Source organism: Phoxinus phoxinus, assembly GCF_949152265.1.
Source record: "Phoxinus phoxinus genome assembly, chromosome: 5".
NCBI lineage: Eukaryota > Metazoa > Chordata > Actinopteri > Cypriniformes > Leuciscidae > Phoxinus > Phoxinus phoxinus.
In genome coordinates this window covers 42256670-42269557 of record NC_136880.1, presented here as the reverse complement: position 1 = coordinate 42269557, position 12888 = coordinate 42256670, and the positions used below count along the sequence as shown (strand labels likewise).

At 35.7% G+C, this 12888-nt stretch overlaps 1 protein-coding gene across 1 annotated transcript; it reads left to right on the top strand.

The window, feature by feature from the left end:
• Nucleotides 1–197: 197 nt before the first annotated feature.
• Nucleotides 198–12635, top strand: gpx4b (glutathione peroxidase 4b). Its single transcript, XM_079612903.1, has 7 exons — nucleotides 198–323; nucleotides 2975–3069; nucleotides 4747–4891; nucleotides 8635–8786; nucleotides 10352–10376; nucleotides 10460–10519; nucleotides 12206–12635. Exons 1-7 carry the CDS (start codon nucleotides 225–227, stop codon nucleotides 12236–12238), a joined length of 609 nt encoding a protein of 202 aa, XP_079469029.1. The 5' UTR covers nucleotides 198–224; the 3' UTR covers nucleotides 12239–12635.
• The last annotated feature ends 253 nt before the right edge of the window (nucleotides 12636–12888 follow it).

The window sequence follows — 12888 nt, the reverse complement described above, 5'->3', positions numbered from 1 at the left end:
ATCAGTTACATTCATTTTTTTAAATTATTTTCATTTTTTTTCCTACATATGTGTTTCAGTGCAATTCCCACGGAAATAATAATAATATGTAATATAATAAAATAATAATAATAATTATAATAATTATTAAATAAAACCGTATTGATCATATGACTTTAAATCAGTGGCATAAGCACCGTCTCTGATTGGCTGAAACTGACAGAAGAGGCGTGTCCTGCCAGTAAATGGGCGGGGCTTCGTGTGTCTGCGCTAGTATCATGTGGTTATTTCAGAGAGTGCTGTTGATCGGCGCGCTGGGTAGCAAGAGCTTGACTAGAGCCATGGTAAGACATTATACGCACTCTTTATCTGCTGGTTTACTCAGTTTGAGACGCTTTCGTGTGTTTTTGAAAACTAGTTTATGTAGTCGTTGTAAGAAGGTCATAGTCCGGTGTGTTTATTCGTGCGCACCTGCGTGTCTCCGCTAATTCATTCCGGTGGAGCAACATTAGCCCGTTAGCATGTCTCTGTGGGTTTGTTTACGATTTAAAATGAATTAATATGTGTTCCCCATAGTGTTTATTGTCGTTTCGACTCATTCAAGTCCAGTTTGTTAGGCCTGGTTTGGGTTTAGCGTTGATGAATTCTGCATTTAATCACGTGGTGATCATGTTATTATTTAGCTTTTATTATTTTATGCTATTTGGTGATAATGTTAATAATTTAATAAATTATATAATTGTTATTATCATCAAGAGTATTTAATAATTACATTGATTGGGTTTTATTAAGCCTCATTGCATCTTTCCTATTTGCATCACATTCACATAACGTTGTAAGTTAAACATTATAAGTTAAAGAACTGGTGTATGTTTTATTGTAGCAGGTGCATTAATTTAATCTGATATCTTTAATTTTATATCTTATAAAATATCCTATTTAATATCTTACTACAGGATAAATATCATTCAACATCCTTAGGCTCAATCTCACGGTTTGCCACTCCCAAATATGTAACGTTAGTAAAATCAAAGTTTGAGTTCTATTAAAACATGAATACTTTGAATAAAAAGAAAAAGAACACCATTTGTTTGTTTTTATATATATATATATATATATATATATATAATTAATACATTTAATCCGCAAGGATGTGTTAAATTTGATTTTTTTTTTAAGTTATAGTAAAGATTTCTAATTTGAATAAATGCTGTAACTTTTTATTGATCAAAGAATCCTTATAATATGATGCTGAAAATTCAGCTTTAATCACATAAATTATATTTTAAAATAAAATATAAAACCATTATTTTAAATTATAATAATATTATGTAATACAATAATATCACAATATTACTCTTTTTTTTCTGTATTTGCTCAATAAATGCAGGCTTGATGAACATAAGAGACTTCTTTCAAAACATTAAAAATACTAATGTTTCCAAATTTTCGACCGGCACAGAATGTATTCAAAAACGAATTAAACCACACACAATCACATCATCTGTTCAATACTGAAAATATGATTGTCACATTAAGGCCTAAAAAAGCTTCATACTAATGAATAAACCCACACGGCATGAACTTTATGAACATCTATATTGTTTCTTCTAAAACGGAGAGTTCCGGTCCTTGATTCTGATTGGTTGAGCCGCGTTCGAAGCTGTTGTAAATTACCATGTAAATTACGCAACAAACGCACACGTGACCGCATTACATTAGTATTACTGCGCAACTGCCGTTTGTGATTCTTGTTGCTGCGTGTGTTGCTTAGCAACCTCTTTGGAACTACATTGCTTGGCGGAGGAATAAATGTGTTATAACGTTATATTTTTTGTTGCTGGTGTTTATTTTATGAATAAAATGAATATTTTTATGGAGTAACCGTTTTATAAAAGTAATAAGCCCCTTTAAGCCGTGTTTTACAGTGGATTTAGAACAGCTAAGGGGGTTTTACTCCGCTCCGCGCCTAACAACGCCCCTTAGCTGTTCAAAATGGGCTTAAGTTATTTCTTTATTGCATAATCGTTACTCTTACACACACAAACATGTACTCTGAACTGTCATATGGGCTTAAGTTATTTCTTTATTGCATAATCGTTACTCTTACACACACAAACATGTACTCTGAACTGTCATATACGGCAGATAGTCTGTTGAATAGGAGTGTAACTTAGCTGCTAATGGATTCCACTTAAATCTGTTTATCTTTGACTATCTCCTCCTGTAAGATGTTTACGGGAATCCCCTGTGACCGCTGTGTTTTCTCCACACACTCACACAGGTGGAAAATCTGCTCTAGATATTGTCATAACTCATAAGCTAATTTTAATGCCAATCTTTTTACTAAAACACTAATATATAGCAGCTACACTACCAGTCAAAAGTTTTGGATCGGTAAGATTTTTAATGTTTTTTTTTTTTTTTAAGTCTCTTCTGCTCACCAAGGCTGCATTTATTTGATTTAAAAATACAAAATAAAAGATGATCATTTAAAATAACTGTTTTCTATTTTAATATATTAATACATTTGATCATATATTCACAGAAAATTGCTGTTTTAGTTTAACTTTAACTTGTTTAAAATGTTTTTCCAATCAGAGATGTAATAAAAGAAAGACAATACAGTGTTTGTTTTGACATATTGACCAAGAAATATGGATGAAATTAAGCAGAGGTAGAAAACCGCTGTTTTAAATTGTAAAAATATATATAATTTTTAAATCAAATAAATGCAACCTTGGTGAGCAGAAGAGGCGTCTTTTAAAAACATTAAAAACCTTACCGATCCCACACGTTTGACTGGTAGTGTAGTTTCTTGTGTCATGCTTAACTTGTGTACAAGATAAAAATCTCACACAACACTACCAGAGGGCTATTGCGTTAGGAAATTGCACAATTGATTCATCATCGCACATGATGATTGTGTCAGTGTCTGATTCATCACAGAGACTCGTCTCGCCCCGTGACCTTTAACCTCTCTCTCTCTCTGCAGTGTGCCCAAGCCAATGACTGGCAGTCGGCCAAATCCATATACGAGTTCTCAGCTAAAGACATCGATGGAAATGTTGTGTCTCTGGAGAAATACAGGTGAACATAACTGGTTTGATAAATCTCAGTCTTTATTACTAATGTTCATACTTTTTTTGTATGTGTAAGTGATTTAAATAAAACCCTAATTCAAACAGAGTTCGTACAAGGTGTTAAAGTACTTGAATTTAACTTTTTGACATTTAAGTCCGGGAAAACCCTTAAAAACAGCCATATTTATCAAGAGGTACTTGAAACGTCCTTTATGAAAACATTTTCACAATATTCTAATTTTGAATTTGGGGTTTTCATAAGCTGTAAGCCATAATCATCAACATTATAACAAATAAAGGCTTGAAATATCTCACTTTGCATGTAATGAGTCTATATAATGTATTACTTTCACCTTTTAAGTTGAATTACTGAAATTAACTTTTGCACCATATTCAAATTTTTCGAGTTTCACCTGTATATGAAATTATAGTTCAATTTTTTTCGACAAAACAAAATCTTTTCACAAAAGTTAACACTGCAGCCCGTCTGATAAACCTCCATCAGATTGTTTCTGGATATGGATACATTATATTTTATATTATAATGTTCATTATATTATTATAATTTATTGAACAATAATAGCCATTATAAACTTTGTATCTAATATATGTTGTATTTTGGATACCTTATTTTTTTGCTATAATTTGAGTAAAAAAATCCTTAAAAAATAAAGATATTGTTTGATAAGTGCGATCTCTGATTGTAGTCCTTGAAAACCAAAAAAAGTAGTGCTTAAAAATAATCATTTTACAGTATCTGTACGAAACCTGTGCAAAGTACTGAATGTGATGGATGTCAAATAAAACTTACTTTTAACCATTATTATAACAAGTACTTTATTTAAAGGTAGGGTAGGTAGGATTTATATAAAAACTTTTTACCAAATTTGATTAAACTTTCTATATATATCAATGCATAATTAAAATGTAAGTACTCTGATAAAAAGAGTATAAAAATCGAGTGACTCTAGACCGTTTAATCTTCATTAAACACAGCTCATTATTTCCATTCGGGACGAATCACAGGATTGGCTTGCACGACTGTCACTCTCCGTCGCCATGACTACCGCCGTTATTACTGGCTCTGCCCACGTGCGCGCAGTCGCGCACCTGTTTTTAGGTGGGAGTGAATGGAATTAATGAGCTGTGTTTATTGAAGATTAAATGCACTAGAGTCACTCGGTTTTTTATATCTCTCTATTTCAGAGTACTTGCATTTTAATTATGTATTGGTATATAAAGACAGTTTAAACAAATTTGAATAAAAGTTTTTTTTTAGACAATTCTGACCTACCCTACCTTTAAGCATAGGCACTTTTAACTCTTTTTAGCTCTGTTTTATTGTTAGTTGTTTGTTTGTTTTTCCATGTTTGGGACTACAGATGGAAATTAGCATTGTGCTAAATCCGCCGTATTTACGTTAATTTATATTGTACGGTCATCAATATGCATTGTCCCATCCAAATAATTATTTTATTTTTTTAAATGCACAACACTAGCATCATAATAAAGAGTTTTGCAGCGTTTTCTTCAGTTTCAAAGCTCAATATCTCTCCTCACCTTCACTAGACTCTTAATGCGCATTCTTCATTATGCATCCAGTTATTTTTAGTCCTATGCCGACTGCCGAGCGTAATCTTGCTTTGGAAACTGGGTCACTGTGTGTGTGTTTGTCTGTTTTCAGGGGTTACGTGTGTATCATCACTAACGTCGCCTCCAAATGAGGAAAGACTCCAGTAAACTACACTCAGTTTGCGGCGATGCACGCCACGTACGCTGAGAAAGGTTTACGCATCATGGGCTTTCCCTGCAACCAGTTTGGAAACCAGGTATGTACAGTCCCAGTGTGCACTGCAGTATATACTGTGTTTTGCATGCTGTGTAAATGGTACACTGAACAAACAGCATGCAAGAAAAACCGTGGCATGCATTATGTGTGTTGCATGTTTAATCCAACATAATTCTTGAAAAGTCAAGAGTCGATATTGAAATCGTTAATTTTAAAGTGCCCCATTATGCTATTTTAAAGTTTCCTAATGTTGTTTTGGAATCTCCTACAACAGGTTCACATGCATCAAAGGTTTCATTTCCTCATAATATACATTTGCACATCACCAGATCTTCAATGATTCTCAAACGACTCGCCAGATGAATCAATCTCTCTAAATCCCTTCTTTCCGCGAGTGACTCTGCTCTGATTGGCCAAAAACTCCCATTGCCATAACAACGACAGCTCTGCGTGTCCTGAGGCGTCCTACACCGTGAACTACCGTATTTTCTGGACTACAAGTCGCATCAGTCAAAAAATGCGTCATGAAGAGAAAAAAAACATATAAGTCGCACTGGACTATAAGTCGCATTTATTTAGAAATGTATTTCACAAAATCCAAGACCAAGAACAGACATTTAATCTGGAAAGGCAAGTTATTCAGCTCCACAACAGCACACAGAACAACAGCTGAATAGTGTCCGGTGTGTTAGCGTAACACATTATCTGTTATTCAGCTGCACAATAGCATAAAGAACATATACCTGAGGCTGAATAGGCTAAACTAACATCAGCCAGCGAGTCCAACAAGTTACCGGTCAGCAAGTTCACCAAGCTCCCGATCTCACTCCACAACACTGAATACATTGAGTTCTTCCTCGGTGTCGCTTCTGAACAACTCCGCTAACTAGAGCGCCCTCTCGCGGCCGTAGACGGTAATGTTTTCTCTTGGTTCATCTCAGTCAGTATGAATTAATTTTGATATATAAGTCGCACCTGACTATAAGTCGCAGGACCAGCCAAACTATGAAAAAAAGTGCGCTTTATAGTCCGAAAAATACGGTAAACACCGTAACAAACAATGACGTCGATATATACGGTGCACTTTCAATTTAAAACTTTGCAGGATGTTTTCATTCACTTACAGGTGAACCTGGAAAAATCTGAATATGGTGCAAAAGTTCATTTATTTCAGTAATTCAACTTAAAAGGTGAAACTAATATATTATATAGACTCATTACATGCAAAGTGAGATATTTCAAGCCTTTATTTGTTATAATTTTGATGATTATGGCTTACAGCTTATGAAAACCTTTGGGGTTTTCATAATCATAAGCTGTAAGCCATAATCATAATCATAACTCTAGTTTTGTGCGTGAGCGTCAGGCTCGTCACTGTAAGTAGGTCACATGACTGAAGCTGTAAGTGGATTATGTTCTACTGTAGGGTGAGATTTAATCTTACAACGAGACATGCACATTGAAGCCTTCATCTGAATTCACACACTATAATCAATATGTTCTGATCATATCTGCTCCGTCACATGCATCTGTGCTGAACGGAAAGTGGACTTCTGGGGGTTTTCCCAACCAAAACTAGGTCAAGAAATGTCATTTGGTTAAGAAATGAATATGCTATTCTAGTCATTAAAGGAACACTCCACTTTTTTTTGGAAATAGGCTCATTTTCCAACTCTTTCCTACCATTTTTGAATCCATTCAGCCGATCTCCGGGTCTGGCGCAGGGGTCAGAAAGTAAAAGTCCTGCCATATGTTTATTCCACCCATGAACTCAGTCAGCTGATTTCACTAATTAGTTATATCTCCTGGCTGAAAAACTGTGCGAATGAGCAAATCCAGGTGATTGGAACAAAATACTGAGGAGGACTTTTACTTTCTGAACCTGGACTTTCCACCTCTGGTCTGGCGGTAACACTTTTAGCATAGCTTAGCATAGATCATTGAATCTGATTAGACCGTTAGCATCTCTCTCAAAAAAACGACCATAGAGTTTCGATATTTTTCCTATTTAAAACTGGACTCTTCTGTAGTTACATCGTGTACTAAGACCGACAGAAAATGAAAAGTTGTGATTTTCTAGGCCAATATGGCTAGGAACTATTCTCTCATTGCTGCGTAATAATCAAGGAACTCAATGCCGTACAGCAGCGCAATGATATTCGCAATGATATTCTAAGTCCCAAAAAGACGGCGTGTTCATTTTAAGTCCCCCTTGTGAAAATCCAGGATTTAAAGGGATAGTTCACTTTGAAATTAAATTTTGGTATGTTTTAGCTTACCTCAAGGGCATCCAAGATGTATGTGTCTTTTTTTCCGCAGTAGTTTCAATTTTTATATTTTTAGGTCAAACCGTTCTTGTCTGACAGTCATATCATGCAGGTCTATGGTCACTGTCTCCAAGAGCATGCAGAGAGTCCAAATTAAACAATTCCCCATCGTCCAAATTAAACAATTCCCCATCGTAAGTACACATTGATGGCCTAAGACACGAAACAAGCGGTTTGTGTGAGAAAACGAACGGTATTTATATTGTTTTTACCTCTTGTAACACAGCCACGTCCAAGTGATCTGAGGGCGCGAGCGCTTCCTTCTGTGTGACGTGTGCGCAGACTGGTGCATAGATGTATACACTAGATGTCGCCTTGGCTACGGCAGTTCATTGGAACGAATGTCTTTAATGCGAAATCAAGTGTATACATCTATGCACCAGTCTGCGCACACGTCACACAGAAGGAAGCGCTCGCTCCCTCAGATCACTTGGACGTGGCTGTGTTACAAGAGGTAAAAACGATATAAATACCGTTTGTTTTCTCACACAAACCGCTCGTTTCGTGTCTTAGGCCATCAATGTGTACTTACGATGGGGAATTGTTTAATTTGGACGATGGGGAATTGTGTAATTTGGACTCTGCATGCTCTTTGAGACAGTGACCATAGACCTGCATGATATGACTGTCAGACAAGAACGGTTTGACCTAAAAATATCAAAATTGAAACTACTGTGGAAACAGACACCGACATCTTGGATGCCCTTGAGGTACGCTAAAACATACCAACATTGAATTTCAAAGTGAACTATCCCTTTAATGTTTATATTAGGGCTGTCAATCGATTAAAAAATTTAATCGCGATTAATCGCATGCTTGCCATGAGTTAACTCGCGATTAATCGCACATTTTTTTATTTCTTCTAAATGTACCTTAAATTAATACTTTTCAAGTTTGTAATACTCTAATCATTATGGGCATCGATAAATATGGATGCTTTATGCGTTTTCAAAGAACGTGTTCATGTCTATTAGACAGATGAAGAAAGAAGAAAGAAATACCAGGTTCCCATTACTTCTCTTTCTTTGCACTGAGCAATTTACTAAAACAAACATATTTAGATTTTTGCATGACAGGCCAGCTCTTCTGAAAAAGCTAGAGAGAGAGAGAGAGAGAGAGATGCGTGTGCGCGCTGGGAGAGCAGCGGTGATTCTCAGAAACTAAAGGTTTGGGTGCTTTTTTGAAGAGAAAAAAAAATAAGTTGGCAACACTGTGTATCTCCATTTCTTCAACTAGGGGTTGGGTCACGGGTCAAACTGAAAATATGCGCTACGTTAATCGCGCGTTAAAAAAATTAGTGCCGTTAATATGATGTTGCGTTAACGCCTAATTAACGCGTTAACTTTGACAGCACTAGTTTATATATATTGTCTATATGGTGTTTTTAATATACTTTAAGACAAACCATCAGCTTTTGACACATCATATGAAATTTTTCTGTTGTGTGCTCTTACAGGAGCCCGGGACAGAAGCGGAGATCAAGACGTTTGCTGAAGGCTACAAAGCAGAGTTTGATCTCTTCAGTAAGATCGATGTGAACGGAGACGACGCTCATCCTCTCTGGAAATGGATGAAAGAGCAGCCCAAAGGCGCGGGATTTCTGGGAAAGTGAGTTTCACGTTTTTCACTTTTCCTTTAAAGCTGCAGTGTGTAATGTTTAGCGGCATCTAGTGGTGAGGTTGCGAATTGCACCCAACAGAAGTTATGGTGGCCGACAGGAAGTGATGTCGTCGTCGTCTGAGACAGCAGAGAGTAGCCAGTTAAACAATGAGGTTTCTTTACAAAGATAAAGAAATTATGTTTACTTAATTATTCAGTAAAACGATGTTATTGGGAATATTATTGTTACTTGTTCATCATTGTGTCAGAGTTTTATTCTCTGACTTCAGCTAAAGCTTTATCTCATGAAGAACAACATAGTGACGAAACGTTTGTCCATTCAGGGCCACCGTAGAAACATGTCGATGTAAGGAGACCCGCGGTGTGTAGATAGAAATGCTCATTCTAAAGTAATAAAAGCATAACGGTTCATTAAGGCGAGACACGGCAGGCAAAAACTGTTTTTTTTTCACTGGTCTATTTTGAGATTTTGGGCTATTTGTCTCCAATAACATGTCTTCTTTCAGACTTGTGGTGAAAAAGTCCAAAATACACATTTAGGTCTTTATTTTACTAACTTTGTCTATTTGCGTCTGTAGATTTCTCATAAATTCAACAAAAGTTGCCGTTCTAAATCAACATCTCTGTCTGCACGCCGTCATCACACACACCGCTCTCTCTCTCCTGTACAATGCTGTCGGGTCCAAATATGGTCATTTCCTTTTTATCAGCAACCAATCGTGAAACTACAATGGGGCATTTAAGTCTAAAAGCGAAATCTCATTGGCTGATGTAAATTTCTGACACCGTGATTGGTTCAGATGCATCACGTGACGCGCTCTGACTGTTTTTCTGTTCAGTTGAAGGCCATAAATGCTGTGTTTATAAGTTTTGGTGTGATTTAGGTGGTTTGTATAGTTGTTGCTAATAATTTGATGAGATATCGTGTCAGTAAATAGTCGTTTCCACTAAAAAAAGTATGAATTTTTACGTTACAAATCTTTAAACAGCGTTTTCTCAAAAATATTTTTTTTGTCATTCTCCAGTGACACATCTCAGCCGATGTACACCAAACTCTCCAGTTACACACTTAGCAGTATTCTGAAGATATGTTCAGAGGGATTTGTTATCAAATCATTCCTGGCCTGATTTATGTGAGATTTTAAGCAAAAAAATCCATTTTTTTAAGGCTATGGACAGTATATTTAGATTTCCTAGGTCATGAAAGCATATATCCTGAAATCCCTCTGAACATCTTTCATCTTGTGTGTAAATAAAATGAAAAAATAATTTTGCACCTGGCTTTATCATATGTTCAGATCTATCTACCGAAAATATATGCAAAATTGCGCATATTTAACTAGATAATGCCTAATTAGCATAATTAAACATACAAATTTCAAAAACTTGTAATACATTTTTTTTATATACTTGTGCAAGTAATCAACTGAGGAAGTTTCATGGTGATATGTAAATGATATTGCATTTCTGTCAACAGATCCTCCTAAATACTACACAGTGCACCTTTAATGCATTGATCACTTGACATTTAAATACTGTTTTTGTTTCCACAGCAACATCAAGTGGAATTTCACTAAGGTAACTGATGTTAATAATGCATGATGTTATTCTCTACTTCACTGCAATATTGTGAGCTCAAAAACACTGTGTTTTTATCATAGTTCCTCATCGACAGACAAGGGCAGGTTGTGAAGAGATACAGCCCGATGGACAATCCCAGCGTTAGTCAACTATACACCTTTCCACTTTTTGTCATAAGGATGCATATTAACACTTTACAATAACGTTTCATTTGTTAACTACATCAACTTACTAACTAGCTAATGTTAAACTCAACTCGGTACAGTTTTAGGTTAACCCCTTATATTGGCCCACAGCTATTACATATTTAATCCTATACTAAACCTAAACTAATCTTGACAAACTATATATCATTTGAAAGCTTACAATCTCTAGTTTATATATTTGGTGACTGATTTTAAAAATAAATTACAGTGAAGCCATAATTTATAAATTTGCAACAAGAATATGTTCATACTCCTAATGCGTGTTCAGACCTTTATTTTGAAATAGTGATGAACATGAAAAATCATGAAAGAATGCTAGAAACCTCAGTTTGTTTTCATGCCAAGAGTTCAAAAGATAGCAACCATTCAATTATTTTAGAAAAAAAGCTCTGAAAATGTTTTAAATATAAAGAAAACAATAATAGATTCAGCATTAGTGATGTGGCAGCGAGCTATAATGCACATACGTGATCTTTTGTGTTTCTTAGAGGTTGAATTCATTTCAAAATCTGCCAAACTTCCAACACTACTTCTGAATAGGATGTCTAGTTCATAAATTATATGAAAATTGTAATAATAATGGTTCAGATCACTCAAACAACATAAATGGAGGCGCCCTTATATGGGCAGTAATGTCCACTAGTGGAGAAGTGTGGTACTGCGCCCAAACTAAATCTCACTGAACGCTCATTTTTCAGATATCAACCTAAAATTTGAAACGCATCTTGTTCAGATTTTTGGTTTTTTTTTTTTCTTCTTTTTTTTAAGAGTCCTCTAGGTTTTGAAAATATATATTTTAAATAACATATGAATAATTAAATGTTTAATATTGTACATTTTCATAAACTCAGACTTCTATAACTTTTTTTTCTGTTTATCTTTCTTAATTTATTTCACCTCTACAAAATTCTGCCAAATGTCTTCTTTAAAACAAGACCAATCATACATCTATATTCCAAAGCATTCTTGCATTACAACCATTTAAGTTCGGCATGTGCATCTTCATGTCTATTAAAAAAAAGGGGGTGCCGCTTAAGGGGTTAATAAATGCTGTAATGTTGGGTAATTGATTAATTTACTAAAGTTAAAGTCCCCCTGTGGTGAAAATCCAGCTTTTAATGTTGTTTATATGTGGTGTTTTTAATATGCGTTAAGACAAACCATGTGTAGATTCATAAGGGTGAGTGAGTGGAGGCGGGGCTAATTTGCATATTCATAGAACCGCGTATACTAAATGAGGCAAGGGTGTCGAGTTACATTCAAGATATTTTACGGCATGAAGGAAAAAACTTTTAAATGTGTATTTTTGATTATCAAAGATGATTTATGAGATAAAATGATTGACTACACGGCGACTTTAACAAGCGAGACCTTATTGTTTCCAGTAATTCTTTAAGAAAGTTGAGTTTGATTTAAATTAAATCATATGTCTTGGAGTATCGTGAGTTCAGTGTCGGGATATGTATCAAATCGTGAAATGAGGGTATCGTTACACCCCTAGAAATAACTTATTAATGTTAACAAATGAGACCTTATTGCAAAGTCATTTTTTATTATGTGAGATTTGATAAGTTGAGTTTGATTAAATAATAACTCTTGATGTTTTGTGTGTCCCATCAGGTTATTGAAAAGGATCTGCCCACATACCTGTAGTCATTTGATCAAACCTGATCTCCGTCGTGTGTGTGTGTGTGTGTGTGCGCGCGTGTGTGTATGTGTGTGCGGCACTCGTCTCCTCTCTGGCCTCGGACTGGACGTCGGCGTGGTAAAGCCCAGATCTGTGACGGCCGTTCCTCAAGCCTGTGTTCAGGAAGGGACGGCCTGATGTCCTCCGGCGTGCAAATCCTCTGGGATCGACCCGATGATGTCCAGACGCGCTCCAGAGACGAGCAATGCCTGTCCTCACTGGAAATCTCACGCATGATATTAAACAGTAGCGTCACAACGTCCTCTCTGGCCAGTTCTTTCACACATCACGTGTTTACTACACCCAGTGCTTATCTACACATTTATCACACACTCGCAGATAAAAGGTACAAAAGCTGTATTTTTTATTTTTTTAAGTTGCATTTTTGTTCCTTTTAGATACTGATTTATACTTTACACGGTGTCGTGTTAATAACTAATGATCTTTGCAACAGAAGTTAATCAATCAGAACTAACTTTATCTGTAGGTCAAGTCATCTTCATTTATAGGTCAAACACCTGTCATGTCTAACTGAGGCTTTGTTTACACGGAAACGATCTGAAGAGAAAACGCAAAAGTGGCGTTGCGTTATCACTTTTTATTCTGCGTTTAGACG